This window comes from Mytilus trossulus, chromosome 3 (assembly GCF_036588685.1).
Source record: "Mytilus trossulus isolate FHL-02 chromosome 3, PNRI_Mtr1.1.1.hap1, whole genome shotgun sequence".
NCBI classification, from domain to species: Eukaryota; Metazoa; Mollusca; class Bivalvia; order Mytilida; family Mytilidae; genus Mytilus; species Mytilus trossulus.
In genome coordinates this window covers 65353765-65371485 of record NC_086375.1, presented here as the reverse complement: position 1 = coordinate 65371485, position 17721 = coordinate 65353765, and the positions used below count along the sequence as shown (strand labels likewise).

At 32.8% G+C, this 17721-nt stretch overlaps 1 protein-coding gene across 2 annotated transcripts; it reads right to left on the bottom strand.

The window, feature by feature from the left end:
- Positions 1–104: 104 nt before the first annotated feature.
- On the bottom strand, positions 105–13687 carry LOC134712140 (beclin 1-associated autophagy-related key regulator-like). 2 transcript variants are annotated; one of them, XM_063573321.1, is made up of 9 exons: positions 13447–13686; positions 10849–10911; positions 10249–10291; positions 7844–7925; positions 6277–6511; positions 5511–5683; positions 2602–2752; positions 2254–2427; positions 105–1734 (listed from the first exon to the last, which is right to left on the bottom strand). In XM_063573321.1, exons 1-9 carry the CDS (start codon positions 13641–13643, stop codon positions 1449–1451), a joined length of 1404 nt encoding a protein of 467 aa, XP_063429391.1. In that variant the 5' UTR covers positions 13644–13686; the 3' UTR covers positions 105–1448. The 2 variants fall into 2 exon arrangements, with proteins under 2 accessions (XP_063429391.1, XP_063429392.1); XM_063573322.1 differs by lacking the exon at positions 10849–10911 and having other exon boundaries at positions 13447–13687.
- Between the last annotated feature and the right edge of the window lie 4034 nt (positions 13688–17721).

Sequence of the window (17721 nt, the reverse complement as noted above, 5' to 3'; positions counted from 1 at the left end):
ATGTAAAAAAAAATGGTAAAATAAAAAAAAATCCCTACCTACCTACCCTATTTTTTTCAAAGAGGAAACAGGAAACACACATATTATTTTATTTGGCCTAATGATACACAAATTATTCATTCAACATTCTTCATATCTCTTAGTTGTGATACTAAAAAAGGCACCAGAAATCCATGTTTTACAAATCCATGAACATGCAACTTTTGTATAAACAAACACAAATTGGTACCAACAATTAAAAAAATTTTCACAGTCCATGCCACATTGCCTTAAAGCTAAGCACCTACACTAAACTTCATATTAATGTGAACATGGTCTATATGTTGAGTAGAAGTGTTAGGTCTATTTTTCACTTGACCTTTTAGTTAGACCCCACCCTCCCCCTAAGCAACTATTCTAAACATTAAAATTTCAAAGACATCTAACCATGACTTAAGATACCAAATAATCTCCATGAAAATGAAAATAACAATGCTAATAAAATAGCATACCAAATGCCATTGACTTATCATAAGAGGTTCCTTTTAAAAAAGCTTACCTTAACCAGTCAATGAACCTTGATCAGAGGTGGGGCAAAATGATCTCCATGGAAAAGAAGATTTACAATGTAAACTGATCTAATCACAAACTTTTACATGTAAACTATGCAAAATGTTCAAAGTCAATTGACCACGACTAAGGAATTGGGACAAATAATCTGCATGGAAATGCTAATACACCTGCATATTGTATATTATTGACCTGCCACTTGTGGTTCTCTTTAAACGGACCATATCAAACTAATACATATTGATTAAGCAGAAGTTTTAAAGTCAAGACCATGACAGCAAATAATAAATCAGACTGAGGTGGCTCAAGAGTCTCCATGGAAATGAATACACCTAATCGCTATTTATTCCATTGCGGATAAGTTCTAAAATTACACTTTTTTGTCCAGTTGAAGTTATCTGGGACTCTGTTTAAACAATTCACAATGCATGATACTTTTTAATGAGACCTGTTTAAACTACCGTATATACTTCAAACAAAATATTTTTTTACTTCAATTTTAATTTCGAAAAAAGTGAATCATACTTTATCAAAGTTTCTTAATGATCACTTTCTAAAGTTTTTTCTCCCTCAGCTCACTACTGATGACCTCCATTTTTCTGCCGGTGACCGAAACAGATAGTTGTATAGTTGACTGTTTTTCCTGGAATGGACTAAATAGCGATAAGGTGAATTGTATAAATGCTCATACTGCTAGCACAACTGCATACCAAATAGCATTGACCTATATAGCTACCGCTAGTGGTTCCCTTTATTCTGACCTAATCACAAACTGATACATTGTTGACACCAACGTCACCAGAAACAACATACTGTAGTCTTGCTTTTGTGATTCCCTAAAGGAGAGATGCATGCATTTTCCATTGTATCATGAAAGACTTGACTTGTTAAAACAAATATTATCTCTTATTGGACTTAAATATAGAGAAAACAGAAGCCGCCGCAGAAGAAACAATGCCAATGGCGGATTCTGATTGTCTTCCTGTGTACATCATTGAGGGAACATCTGATGTCATACTATAAAATGCACGTGAAGGTATTTCCATATCTGCTAGATCTTCGTTCACCTGTTCCCATTCTCCATCCTGATCATTTTCATGGTTCGCTAAAGATTTGCATTCCTCGGTAACAGTTACCTCCTCAAAAGAATGTAAGAGTTCTTCATTTATTAATACTGGTATACTTCTGCAAGAGAAATGGTCAAAGTGAATTAGGTTAATAGAAAAACAGTTTGAAAGTAGGATAATTTTATATGGACCAATAAACACTTTAGTATCTCCATTTGTATGATAACTTTTGCATTTTAACCAACAACATGAAATAGTTGACGTCACAACTGGAAATGTAGCTATTATTTGTTCATTTGATAAGACTGTATAATACAAGGATCTTTTTTTAAGGTTTAAAACAACTAAAAAGTCAGCAGTGTGGTTCAAAAGATAATTTTAGCAGAGATTAAACAAGAATGTGTCCATATTACATGGATGCCCCTCATGCAGTATCATATTCTATGTTCAGTGGAACTTGAAATTGGGGTCAAAATTAGCATTTTTTAACATGCTTATAAATAATAGACTAATGTCAGGATTTTTGATTTCAAAGAACTAAAAAATTTCTTATATATATTTTACTTTATTTTTATATGTTTTATAAGACAAAGATGTTTAAATGAATAACTTTTCTAAGGTTTTTAATTATTCTTACCTGCCAAAGGTAGGACACTGCAATAAGTAGAGTATATTTTGTAAGGTATTCTTGGTATCTAACTGATGATATTCCTGAACACCTTGTGAAAAACATAGGTATAAAATATTCTGGTTTAATCTGGCCACATCATTCTTAAAATGTTTTTCTGTCATTTCACCACTACAAAACACACTGTAAATGAAAGAAATAAATGTTAACAATATCTTTCAAAAGTAGGCATTCTTTTTATTTTATTTGCCTAAAAAATATAACGAAATATTGTGTCTTGAAGGCCAATTTTTTAAATTTTTTATAAATCCATTTATCCCTCAGTAAATGCTGTGACTGTCATTATTCAAAACTTGCCTGTAATTTTGTTTCCATGGTAAATTCACATCAAGAATGTAAGATAATACAGTTAGGAGTTGGCTAGTTAATGATAAACCTCCACTTATAGTATGACCTGGATTCTGTAAACTGTTGTCTGGATTTCCACCATTTTCTCTGCTGGTTGCAACTACAAAAAAAAGATTAAATGGACATAAAAAATGGAGAAAAAAATATAGTATTAAAGCTTATTGTGACCTAAAAGGGTAGAGAAAGGGACATCTCTTTGATTGGTCTTCATATTGAACTAACAACCAAATCATTAAATTGTATCAATAATTATACAGATAGATAGACAATTGGGCAACAGATACACAGTCTATTGCATCAGAGGTAGATTTAGGGGGGGGCCTTTGATAGACAATTTTGGTTGGTTGTATAGGGAATCACTGAAGCATGATGGGATCAGGTCCCCTCTTAGGTAGTCAATGTGCCCCACCTTACAAAATTTCTGGATATAGCACTGAGCATGATATTTTATTTTATGAATATGAGGCACTTGACAAACCAATAAGAATTTTCTAAATTTGTTTTATACATTTCTTAAAGGAGTAGGTCCGGTAAGGACCGATTTTGGCCTCAAATTTCAGGTTCATCTGAAGAAAGATTCTGACCACTTTTTAAACACTGAAAGTGTCTATTTCATTTGATTCAATTTATTTATGTGACAATTTTAAGTAATTTATTCAATAAAAGTCGATCCGATTCAAGCTCAAATATGAACCAGTTGCTTCGCAGGGCGCAGCATTATACGACCGCAGATGTAGAACCCTGAACAGATGGGACAAGTATGGACACAACTTTTATGTTTGATACAGCTTTAAATGTGGATTGTGATTAAATAGTTGACACAACATAGGTTTATGTCCTATTATGATTTTGGACCCTTTGGACCTTAATGTAAACCAATTTGAAAACTGGACCAAAAATTAAGAATCTACATATACAGTTAGATTTGGAATATCAAAGAACCCCATTTATTCAATTTTTTATGAAATCAAACAAAGTTTAATTTTGGACCCTTTGGGCCCCAAATTCCTAAACTGTTGGGACCTAACCTCCCAAAATCAATACCAACCTTCCTTTTATGGTCATAAACCTTGTGTTTAAATTTCATAGAATTCTATTCACTTATACTAAAGTTATAATGTACTGATTTCAATTCAAATTTCTAATGAAGTTTGCAACAATAACGGCTCATTTAAATACATCATACAATATTAAAATGTAATAAAAAGTGCTTGTTATCACTGAATGGTAAAGATTGTTTTAATTTATCAGTTGGTAGTAAAAATGAAAATACATTGTACAGTATATTATATAAAACAATGATTAAAGTTGATTCAACTACTATTCTATACAAAGAAAGATAACTCCAATTGAAAAAAATAATTGCTATTTCACAATATTGTGCAATTAGATATTTCTTGCTATTGTGCAATACTGTGTAATTGAAAATTTCTTGCTATTGCACAATACTTAATATGATAATTTTGAATCCTGATTTGGACCAACTTGAAAACTGGGCCCATAATCAAAAATCAAAGTACATGTTTAGATAAAGCATATCAAAGAAGCCCAAGAATTTAAGTTTTGTTAAAATCAAACTTAGTTTAATTTTGGACCCTTTGGACCTTAATGTAGACCAATTTGAAAACTGGACCAAAAATTAAGAATCTACATACACAGTTAGATTTGGAATATCAAAGAACCCCATTTATTCAATTTTTATGAAATCAAACAAAGTTTAATTTTGGACCCCAATTTGGACCAACTTGAAAACTGGGCCAATAAGTAAAAATCTAGGTACAATTTTAGATTCAGCATATCAACGAACCCCAAGGATTCAATTTTTGTCAAAATCAAACAAAGTTTAAGTTTGGACCCTTTGGACCTTAATGTAAACCAATTTGAAAACGGGACCAAAAATTAAGAATCTACATACACAGTTAGATTAGGCATATCAAAGAACCTCAATTCTTCAATTCTTGATGAAATCAAACAAAGTTTAATTTTGGACCCTTTGGGCCCCTTATTCCTAAACTGTTAGGACCAAAACTCCCAAAATCGATACAAACCTTCCTTTTATGGTCATAAACCTAGTGTTTAAATTTCATAGATTTCTATTTACTTATACTAATGAAATGGTGTGAAAACCAAGAAAAATGCTTATTTGGGTCCCTTTTTGGCCCCTTATTCCTAAACTGTTGGGACCAAAACTCCCAAAATCAATCCCAACCTTCCTTTTGTGGTCATAAACCTTGTGTTAAAATTTCATAGATTTCTATTCACTTTTACTAAAGTAAGAGTGCGAAAACTAAAAGTATTCGGACAACGACGACGCCAATGTGATAGCAATATACGACGAAATTTTTTTTCAAATTTTGCAGTCGTATAAAAATCTATATACAATTTGACTTCTATTTTGTAATCAGTAACAACATATCAAAATTTGAAAAGCTTTGGTTAAACGGCTCATGACTTAAAGCATAGACACGAATAGAAACATCATTTTTTCAATCTTTCAAGAACTATAACTCCTGAATGTTGAAAGTGAAAAACAATCAAAATGAATTTGACCTCCATTTTATCGTCAGTAACAACATATTAAAACTTTAAAAGATTTGGTTGAAGGGGTCATGAGTTGTTGCACTGACACTGTTTTGCAGCCGCCAGCCCTCTGTACATCTTCAAATCAATTACAAATTTTTTTTCCTTCTGAAATCTGGTTAAAATACAACCCAGAAAGGTTGTATAAAAAGAACCAGAAGAATAAAAGAAGAAACACTATTAAAACTTTGTGTCTTCCTTTGACAAAGGGAAACATAATTATCACGCTTACTCTATCATGAAGCCTAAATGATACAGACAAATGGTATGGAACATACCCCATAAATTATAAGGTGAATAATCTCCACTACTGGGTAAGGTTGGTACAATTATACGGTAGTTGCCATCTTCCAGACTATTAGTATATGCCCATTTCCCACTAATGTATGTCATATGACTTGCATCTCTAATAGCACTCACTGTACTAACAGCCATATTGGCTTCCAAAGCACTGAAATGAAAACAAAATAGGATGAAGTAAAGTTGTTTCATTATATATAATCAACATTATGGTATTAGATTACAAACAATCATTAAAGAAACATGAGCTGTAATGGATAGATATCAACCTTATACATATACATATCAATACATCAAATTCTCTATGTCATTTCTACCTTTTAGATTTCATTATTTGGTGTTTACACGTTTCAGTGTTTTTAACATTCATGTTTGGTGAATGTACCTTTGACTAGTTCTTCAATTTATATACCGGTATTTAATCCCTTTAATCTGTTACAGTTACGTATAATTTATTTAATTTTTTTTTATTATTTTTTGTTACCCATATATTAAATTTCTTAGTGATTTCTTTTATCTATTACTCATAAAGACTTAGTTCCATGTGTTTCCAGTCAGGAATATTTACAAGTGACAATGTGTGCACAGAAATAACTTATTGACCTTAATAACTCAAATAATTTCCTCATTTGGAATTCATTTTATTGGCATGTTTTTGAATTCCTCTTTGACATTTAATTTGAACTGATAAATGCCTATGTATCATCACTGTCATCAGTACACATGTTCTATGTTTGTATTTACCTTGGTAGTGTAACTTCTTCAACAGAAAAAATATATTTCTGTAAAACAGCTATATGAAACAGTCTAATGTCTGCCAATGTATCTACTTGGAACTTAATATTCTCATTCTTATCACTAATATCCTGATATTTTTGTTTAATAAATTTCTGAATAAGAACTTTCTTTTCTTTATGAGTTTTTGATTTGACACTTTTATTTGCATTGATTCTTCTCATGTTTTCTAACTGCTGTCTATCTGAAAAGGAGAAAAAAAATGTGCATAAATTAGGAATTAGAAAAAATGCTACTTAGAAGATGTTTACACTGGAAGATGTTTTTTGGTACATTTTTTTTTATCATAACCCTATAGATATAGCCCTACACAGAGGAGGATATCAGGGAGGGGCAGCACCCCCCCCCCCCTTTTGGGAAAAAAATTGGTTGCTTATATAGGGAAGCACTGAAGCGGGCCCCCTCTTAGGCAGTCAGTAGGCCCCACTTACGAAAATTCCTGGATCTCTACTGCTACATATTATGCTATATACAGTATAACACATTTATTCTTGAACCTTTGAAGAAATCAAAAATTTTCAGAATCTGTTATCCACAAACACAACAATGAACTTAGTTGTCTTTGATCTTGGTATAACAGTGTCCTAAAACTATGACAATGTCATTTTATAGATTACATTTTTCAAAGCACTTCAAACATGTGATGGAATACTAGTGACAGTTTGACATCCCTTATGAACTGATGTATAATCACAGCATATTGATGCATTAGAGTCAACAGAAAATGTTTTTGCAAGCCTGAATCAACATACATTGTGTATTACTACATGTATTAGAACAAATCTAAAAATATTGTTTTTTAATTTTTTCTTTCCATGCAATTTTCCATTTTTGAATATGAAAAAAACTTCTTGGATGGTTCCAAGTTAATTCAAAAAGTCAATTTTATTTTATAAAATTCTGAATTTTTATTTCACTTCTCAAAATTTTTCAAATCATTAAAACCAATTTAATTGGGAATTAACTCTAAACATCAATAAATACATCAATGTTTCACGAAATTTCAAATTCTAAAATTTATTTTTTAGTCACTTCAATCGTCTGCTGCATTCTCCTGCGAAAATGCTTGGTGGTTATCTTAAATTGGATAAGTTACAATTTCAATTGTTATCAAAAAGTTACACTGATATAGCTACGTTAGATTAATCAAACCTATGAAAAAAAAATTCTGATTAGTAAAATACTTATACTTAATTAGGGTTGTAACGGAGGTACCTTCATGACAAATAACAGTCAAAATGCTTGGCAAATGACGTTGACTGTAAAAAAAAATGCATGACAATAACACGTACACTTTCTTTTAGACAATAAAAAAACCGACTGATTTTGACAAATCACATTAAATTTTTTCCAAAAAATAACATTACTGTAATATTTTAGACCTCTAATGAATCAAGAAAGGGATATTTTAAGAATCATAATAAAATTTTAAGTAATTTGAAGATAATGGTAGTGGTAAAGTACTGTTTGAAGCCTGATGGTATAGGGTATTCCTACTGTCTGTAATTTATCTTACCTTTGACAATCTTTTCTTTGGCAGTTTGTAAAGCTATTTTTAGCAAGTCTATCTTTCTATGACATTCATTTATTTCTTGAAGCTGAAGGAATATCAAAACATGTAAGTAGCAAAAATTACATTTAACATGCTCCAGTACAATGCAAATGTGAAACTTTAGGAGCATCTAAATTAACAGGATGCTGGGAGTCTCTGACAAACATTGAACATGTAACTAAAACATAGTTTATGAATGTCAGTGTTGCATAGAATTGTAACTTTTTGGTATTTTTGCTGCTTTGTGTAAAAAATATTTAACTTTTTTGTAGTTTGGTGTAAAATTGGGTGTTTTTTCTTCATACTCTTTGGCATTTACCAGTATGTTTAAGTATAATTTTTGTGAGGTATCATTTTCTTCTTTCTTTCTAAAAGAGCACTATTCCATTATCTGTCAGGTTTTAGCATTATTGCTGTAATAGACAACTTTCGAGTTGGATACATTTCCATCAAAAACTCTGGTCTTAGTGAACGTCATTTGTGCGTTTAGGGGCGTCGTCACTTCCATTCCAATGTTGAGCGAGTGGTTAGAAAACGATAATTCTATATTCTACAAATTATTCCGCAAATTGAATTTTCAAAATTGACAATCAACACACAGCTGTCATTAGGGAATTGTCATTAAGTACCTACAGAACAATCATTATTTCTAGTTTATCTTGCACAATGACGATCACTAAGACGCTTGATGAATGTTAATAGTGCAGGGATATAGGCGACCCCCTCTATCTGGTAAATGAAGTCATAAAGGCGCGCATAATTGACGATTTTTTTTCAAGTGACGGATGAACTCTAAAGTGGTCAAAAATGTGACAAAAATTTTCAACTTGGCTATCATGTGTAAAATCATACAAGTGTCGGTAAACAGGAAGTTGTCAAGTGATCAATCTGAAAACGCATCACACGGTATAGCTGACTTAGATAAACCCTGAAACCAAATTTCAGAAATCCTTGTATTGTAGTTCCTGAGAAAAATGTGACGAAAATTTTCAACTTGGCTGTCAAGTGTAAAATCATACAAGTGTTCGGTTAACAGGAAGTTGTCAAGTGATCAATCTGAAAACGCATCACACGGTATAGCTGACTTAGATAAACCCTGAAACCAAATTTCAGAAATCCTTGTATTGTAGTTCCTGAGAAAAATGTGACGAAAATTTTCAACTTGGCTATCATGTGTAAAATCATACAAGTGTTCGGTAAACAGAAAGTCTATGAATGATGAATCTGAAAACGCATCACACGGTATGGCTGACATATATAAATGTTGAAACCAAATTACAGAAAGGGTGGATGTGTAGTTCCTGAGAAAAATGTGACGAAAGTTTCATGGGACGGACTGACGGACTGAAGGACTGACAGACGGACTGACAGACCGAGGTAAAACAGTATACCCCCCCTTTTTTAAAGCGGAGGTAATAAATCAAAATTGAGCTTACGACAATAGAAATAGACAATTCACCAAAGTTTCATGCAAATTGGTTAAAAAGATTTTAAGATATTGTCTAACTCTAACTTGTAGACAATGGACAGATATTCAACGGTATAATAAAATGCATTCCATAAAACAGGCTCATAAAAAAAATACAAAAGATTTTAAAAATCTTATTATCTATTAAATATCTTATATAGTGGTATCTATAGACAAAAGATTAATTTAAAAGCAATTAAAATGATGTTATTCTATTTATCATTCAAAAGAACATTTCACTGGGTTAAAAAACTGTTCCTACGAAATAACATTGGCTAATACATGATACGCAGCAAATAATTACACAGGAGTGGACATTATATTCTAATGCAATGATTTTGTAAAAATTGTTCTGATTGGATGACAGCAAGCGTAAAATTATCTATCTCCTTGTCTGTAACTAGGGAAGCCGACATTTTGAATTTCGGAATGTATTGGCATGCTATTTCTACAATAATAAACAAATAACTCACTTGTTGCGCCTAAAAATCTTCTTTTTATCAAAATTTATTACATTTTGAAGCGGCACAGAAGCCATAAAACGCCCGGTGTTTATGTTTGACGCCGGAAGCATAACTATAACGTCACCTAGTGTAGGGACCAAAGAAGATAACATTTTTTCGCGGAATTTTCTTTAATGAAGATTTTACACTGAAATAATGATTGAAATTTAATAATGAACTTGTTTTGCATTAGAATAGAGATAACTGTATTGTATTTGAAGCTTTGCGGACGTCCATCGGTAGTTTTACTGTCGCAAATACCCGTTTACCTGTCTCCAATCCGCGTCGCCAGGTAAACTAAATTTGCAACAGTAAAACTACCGATGGACGTCCTTAAAGCTTCAAATACAATACAGTTATCTCTTAATTCATTAGACATGTTCGAATATATTACTTACCCTTATATCTGTTTGAAGAATAGGTTCTACCTTCTTCTGACATCTAAAACAAGAAAATCCACACATATAGACATAATCAGTAGTTAAAAAAGTGTGAAGTTGACAAGTCCTACAGATCATCATCATTAGACATCAGGTTTCAAGGTTGAAATTTTCAAAAAGCAGAAGATTTCAAATTCTAACTGGCAGGACAACAGAGGGTCTGGAATGCTTGAGATTTTGACTCCTACCGGAAGAACCATGTGTATGGCAGATGAGCTGCTAACTCAAGAATCATTTATTGATAGAAAATAAAAATAAACTCCATACTTTCATATGGTCTGTTTTGTATAAATTTAGAGTTACATTTTGAGGAAATTAACTTTTTCCAAATGTTACCATTTTCAGTAACCATGGTAACAGTGATGACCCAAAGAGGATAGGTTTCTTCTTTAATACTATTCTTCATATTAACAATAGAGTGTATTGCCACATTAGTGAGTGAGAACCCAACTGTCAATAACTAAACATCTCTATAAAATAGAATGAAGAAAGACTTTTAACATGGATAAATATATCATCAGTGGTATTGGTGAAGGTAAATTTGTTATAAACACTTACTTTTCAAGAGTTTTATCTCTCTCTATCTTTGTAAAATCAAGTTTATATAGTAATTCAGTGTATCTGAAAATAAAACCATAACAATTAATAAATATTAATAATGAGATATTATTAAAAATCAAAGCTAAATTAAAAATAAAAATTTATCCAGTTTATGTCAGCTGATAAACATAATTCCTGTGAAACCATCAAAGCTTAAAGGCCATTTGTTACATCTTGTAATGGACCTTTACAAGATAATATGCAAGAATACTCATATATAGCTGCCTTATTGTAATTCTACGGTTATATTATGTTTTCAGATTTGTCCAGATCTAAGATTTGCTTATTTTCCATAATTTACCTCCAGGACTACAAATGTATATCAAGATGCATACATGTACAAATGTACATGTAGGTCCACAGCAATCTTATAAGTTATGAATGTCAAAAGTAAAAAAATCCTGTTCATTCAAAGTTTTCTCTAAACTGTAACACTTGCCATCAATAGCATGTCCTAAGCATCACCTGAAATAGTGATCAAATTTTGCAGGAGGGATGACACTATAAAAATCCATGAAGGCTGCAGCATTGTAGCCAAAAATCATAATTTGTATTGCAATGTCCAAAAAAATTAAAATATGAGCAAAGGGTTTAAGACAATATTTTCTCTTAAATAAAGGCTGAAATGGCTGTGTTTAGAAAGTCCATAAATAAAAACTGTCAATAAATTAAAAAAAAAACTGACCACATACCCATCTTCAATATAACTCGTCTAAACATCAACCCAACAATGTTAGATCTGTAAATTTGCTTTCGCAAATTTTTGGTTCTTCCCTCGCTGGGATTCGAACCCATGCTACTGTGATATCGTGACACCAAATCGCCTGCACTGCAGCCCTCCCACTAGACCACACGACCACCTGGGCTCTGATATATATACAACTCGTCTAAACATCAACCCAACAATGTTAGATCTTTTGTTCTTCCTTCGCCGGGATTTGAACCCATGCTACTGTGATATCGTGACACCAAATTGCCTGCACTGCAGCTGTCCCGCTAGACCACAGGACCACCTGGGCCATACAAAAATAAAGCTTTCAGTGGCCGTGTGTTACCTTTCCTCGTCAGTTTTAATCTAGCGGCGTACTACAGTATATGATATATAAGGCATGGAGATGTTATTGTTACAGATCAGCTCAATTATCTATAGTAAAGGATCCTACAAATTAATGTAAGATACAGTCACAGAAAATAGTTATATCTATAAGTACGTCGGAGTCAGTGACAACTCTACAACATATATATATATATATTATATTGAAGGTGGGTATGTGGTCAGTTTTTTTGCAGGAAGGATGACACTATAAAAATCCATGAAGGCTGCAGAATTGTAGCCAAAAATCATAATTTGTATTGCAATTGTATTTACAGTGATTGTATGCTTCTAAAAATAGATTAGCATTTTGCAATTATACTGAAGAGATGAGTAGATGATCATTTCTGTACACTAAAAATAAATACTTTGTGTATTGTATCAGAGATCTTTGTTTAATTCCTACAAGCAGGTAACACCTCCCGAAACGAAAGCTTATCTTAATAAGCTAGAGTTAGAGGAGAAGATAAGGTCCCTGCACAATGCTAGGCAGTGTTGTCGTAGAAGTTAGAAAAAAAGTACAGGTTCCAGCCACGGCGCCAGGGATGAAGTTACGAATCAAATCTACTCTTACATCGTTAGGTTGATTTTCTAGGCACTATATATAATGTCTAAAAATAGCAACAATCAACATTCAACAGGTTGGGGACAACCCACCAAATGGGGAACTGTTCCCCAAATGAGTAACACTCCCTCATTTGAGTAATCATTTTGTAGTGCTAAAAAACAATTTTTTCTTAACGGAGTCTTATTTTTTAAAATGGCATATACACCGTATTCATAAAAAATGCAGCAACTTTTCCCAAGATGATTATCCTTAATATCTTGATTTACTGAGAAGATACAAGCCTATGAAAAATCAGAAAATTTGACTATTTTCTAGGCTTCTAACTTTTTTTAAGCCCATAATAGAAATATAGTTCTTTTGGAGAAGTTGTTCCATTTTCAATAAATTTGTGCCATTTTACCTTAAAAGACCCATTTTTAGAAAATTTAGTTTTTAGCACTATGAAATGATTACTCAAATGAGGGATTGTTACTCATTTGAGGAATAGCTCGAGCCTCATTTGGCGGGTTATCCCCAACCTGTTCAATCTATTTAAGCGTGGATCATGATCCCTACATCCGGATATTCAAATATAGAATTCCCAGATCCTGAAAGGGTCAATCCAGAAATCCAAAGCTTAAAAACGCCACTGATCCTGGTGTCCTGATAAAGGTCTTATCCCCCAGGTCCTATCCCTCCTCTCATGTGTAACTTCCTGATGTTTGGGAATATATAAACTCTTTAGGCTGCCCTTTGATATCAACATGACAACAATGGATTAAATATTTCATACACATTAACAAAATATTTGACCCTTTTGCTAATATTTAAATACGTGATGATCTTTTACATTAAAAAAAAATTACATGTCAAAAACTGAACGAGTACTACTACTAACTATAGACAAATTTTATACCTCTGACACACAGTGGCTTTTGAGTGAATAAAGAGTCCTTGCTTCACACATGATTGACAATAATATTTTCTTCTAGTACCATCACATAAAGGACAGCGTTCTACTGCTACAGTCAATCCAGTGGAACTTTCTATTGACGAAGTACATAAAAATTCTGTAGGTGCCAGATTTTCACTTTCAGTGCCCGACGATTCCATCACATTCGGCTCTTCTTAACTTTTTACTTACTGATGTATGTTGAGATCCGATACCTTCCGAATTTGGGTGGTGCTAATTTATGGCGACAGGTACGCACTTGTTTGTTCTCTTGTGAATGAGACTGAATATAAATGAATTGTTTTTAGATCAATGTTTAACTCAGTTATTTTAAATTTTGCTCTATATTTATATTTTTTAATGTGTTTATTGCATTTTTTAGTTAGTCTTTTAATAGTATTGGTCGATTTCCCCCGACGGATATAAATAACAACAAGCAAGTATTCGAGTACACCTATTTTCATGTCACTGGTTAAATAAACTTCATTCGAATACTTCTAAGCTTTCAAATTTGGACAATCATAAGAAGGCCCATGCAATCTGTACATAATCAAATATTTTTTTTAAAACATGTAGAGATAAAAGATTAAATTCACATTAAAATACTATTTTTAGCAAGTAAAAAGTACTCCAGACATGAAAACATGTAATTCCGATCACAGCGGCACTTGGATATATGATACATCAGTCTAAAGATTTGCACAACGGTACTGATATAATTAAGGTGTTATTAAACGAAAATGTTGTTAAAAAATCGTGTTGACAAATATTTCGGCTCAACAAATGTCCTTCTTCTTGTGTCACAAGTTTTAACAATATATATATATTTTTTTAATGATTAAAATATTCAATTTTCTGTATTTATAATGCATATCTATCACTTCTGTGCATGTCTCACCTAGTTTCAAGTGATTTAAAAAGTAAAATCACAAAAATACTGAACTCAGCGAAAAATCAATTAGGAAAGTCCATAATCACATGGCAAAATCAAATAACAAAACGCATCAAAAACGAATGGACAAGAACTGTCATATTCCTGACTTTGTACAGGCATTTTCAAATGTAGAAAATGGTGGATTAAACCTGGTTCTATAGCGCTAACCCTCTCACTTTAATAACAGTCTCATCAAATTCCGTTATATTTACATGATGCGTTAAATAAACAGTCACAATTAATAAAATAGTCAAAATATGGGTACATCAGTCATCATCGTATAACAATTTTAAAAGGGGACAATTTAACCGAACACAAAAACATCTTCTATCTACGAACACATTAATTGATTTGAGTGTCAGACAGAGAAAATATTCCGAATTGAAAAAAAAATGCTATCCATACTTTGTTTCTTCGTATAGATAGTAAAATTGAATATTGTGATGCCGATCTGCTGTCTATCTGTTTTCTTTTTTTTATAGCCCACTCTTTTTCTCAAATCCGTTATTTTTTTTAATTCTATTAATTTCAATTATTTCATATATAATATGAACATGTTGCACTATTGTTTCCGGTAAGGATGAAGGTTGGTACCTATTAAAACGTTTAAAATCGCTTCATTTGTTTGTACTTGTCCTTAGTCAGGAACCTGATGTTCAAAAGTTGTCGTTTTCAATGTGGTTCATTAGTGTTTCTCGTTTTTTTATAGATTATACCGTTGGGTTTCCAGTTAGAATGCTCAGTTTATTAGCCGTTAATGAGGCCCGTTATAGCCTGCTGTTCACTGTGAGCCATTCCTCCATGTTGAAGGCCGTACTTTAACCTATAAAGGCAACAGTAGTATACAGCTGTTCAAAACTCATAAATCCATGGACAAAAAACAAAATCGGGGTTTTCCTCTTACTAATTATAACTTGGATGGATAGTTGTCTCATTGGCACTCATTTCACAGTCTCTTATATCTATAGATATACTAAAATAACTTGTATTGACTATTTACTATCAATTCCAACTTTGCTATCCATTTCAGTTACCGATTTGGTTATTTGTGTAAGAGAACGGGAGTCAATCTAATCAAAATTAAATCTCAGCACTCGCTCATATGTTTATGCTTGGTCGATGGGTGGGAGCTACTCAGCGACCTGCATTAAAAAATGAGCGAGTATAAATACGGATTTTTGATTTTAATTAGATTGGAACGGGGCAGAAATTTTAGTGTTCTCTTGCAAAAGATTTTGGTCCAATGAAACTGACTAGTTTTATAATTTTCGTAGAGCATTCTAACGGATGTTTGAACAACTTTTGTTGATGTACTATTCTGTTATTACCAAAGCGTCCTCGTAGATAAATATTTATGAATTCAGTTTTGATAGAACAGTGTTTTTCTGATACTACAATTCCCTTCAGATGATTATAAAACCTTCCACGCAACCGCATAGAACTTCATTTAAACATTTGTACTGAGAATATTTTTTAAACAAATCAACAAAGACTGTTGTGGATACAAAAAGACAGACACCTTAGGCACATTGGCTGAATATTAGGGATGTGTTACCAAAAGACGCTCTGGTTACCAAAAGGGACATGCAGTCAAACTCTTAAGCCGAAAATAAACTGAAAACGCCATGACTAGTCGAAAATAATAAAAAAAAAAATACCATTAGACAAACAGCAATACACAGAAAAAAATTAAAGACTGAGCAAGACGACCCCCTCCCCCCCAAAAAAAACTCGGGTGATCTCATGTGCTCCGGACGGGTAAGCAGCTCCTGCTTTAAATGTGCCAACCATTACGTGTCTCATGTTTGTACACACACGGTATAGTACGGTGAACGAGTAAGGAAAATTCGCTTATTTAAGGAGTTTAAATTGTCGTCGAAAAATCGTACGGTGCAAATTTTTGTTAAATGGGATTTGAAGAACGTTAGTCTAAATAAACGAATAAATCGACTCAGAAAAGGTCGACAGCGTAAAATAACATTCGTAATATGATTATATGTTATAATATACCATGTCAGGCGCGTATCCGGGGGTGGGGTCCGGACTATCAATGCATTTGAATGGGGACATGTAGTTGGACCCCTCTTTTTGTTCTGGGTTAGGATCCCCCCTTTTTTAAATGGCTGGATTCGCCCCTGCTTGTTGTCACACCTTATTTTAACGATTTCAAATAAAGTTTAGCAAAATTAATCCGTTATTTAAGAGTTCATATATTAAAGATTAACACAAGGAATATTTTGCATTCAATAGAGTACGTTTCAATTTAATTTCATCATTTTTTTTAACGCAAAATGTAAAATAATTAACATTTATATGATATTTCATACAATTATCAATCAATGATATCAAATTCATCTATATCAGAAACATTATTTCAATATTTCAAGCCGCACTCACAAGTCCTAGCGCTTATATGACGAAGCTATTAGAAGCTCATATACAGCCTTTTATAGCTACATATAAGCAATGGGTGTGTGCTGTATCACTTACATTCAAATACTGGGATGTGCTCCTTGAATTAGTAGACATTTTGCTGTCTAATATAAGGACACTTTTTTGTAAACTATTGCCTGTTTTACATGCACTTACTGGATGCGACATAACTTCGTCTCAGTTTGGAGTACGAAAACAAACTGTCTGCAAGACTTTGAAGGAAACCCACGACTATTTCAATAGTTTTTAGAGTTCCGGAAATATAGACAAAGATGAAGCCCTTGCTTGGGCTTGAAAGTTAATTTCAAAGCTTTATGACCAGAAAAATATCGTCAAAATCATTCAATCAATTATCCCATGCGCATCAAGCTTGCCTCCAGTAAAGATGTAAGTTTAGTCAGTCAGATTACCTCACTCTGAGGCGTCACTGAAACAGCATATTTTGCGTAATTCGTTTCAAACTAAAAATTTGGAGCACATTACACATTGCTTACCCCCTTTTCCGTCGATTTTACAATGTGGCTGGCGAGTGTTAAATGATTCATTACAACCCGTGTATTTTAAAGGGCATATGTCAGCAGAATTCTTGCAAGATCTTGTGTTTCATTGAAGGAGAAAATTTCCATGTAAAGAGTTATGTGTTTGTCCACAACAAAACCCTACATGTCCGGAGCTTTGCTCCTGTAAAATCAAGTTTTGACAGATGAACCAGAAGATACTCGGCCTGGCATTATTCTGTAGAGTCACGGTGGATCTCTTGGATTTTTGAATTGTAACCATTTTCGATGTTTTGGGTGCTTTTTAGGTTAAATGAATTACATGAATTAGTTTACGCAAAAAACGCTTTCATGATAGTATAGGCTTCAGATAAA

Bases quoted from the DNA above. Each gene is read 5' to 3' on its own strand.
- LOC134712140 (XM_063573321.1), bottom strand. From the start codon at position 13,643: ATGGAATCGTCGGGCACTGAAAGTGAAAATCTGGCACCTACAGAATTT. The intron at 7,926-10,248 runs GTAAGTAATATA...ATATTCCTTCAG, and splicing joins TTCTTCAAACAGATATAAGG to CTTCAAGAAATAAATGAATG. The intron at 2,428-2,601 runs GCAAGTTTTGAA...TTTCATTTACAG, and splicing joins CCATGGAAACAAAATTACAG to TGTGTTTTGTAGTGGTGAAA.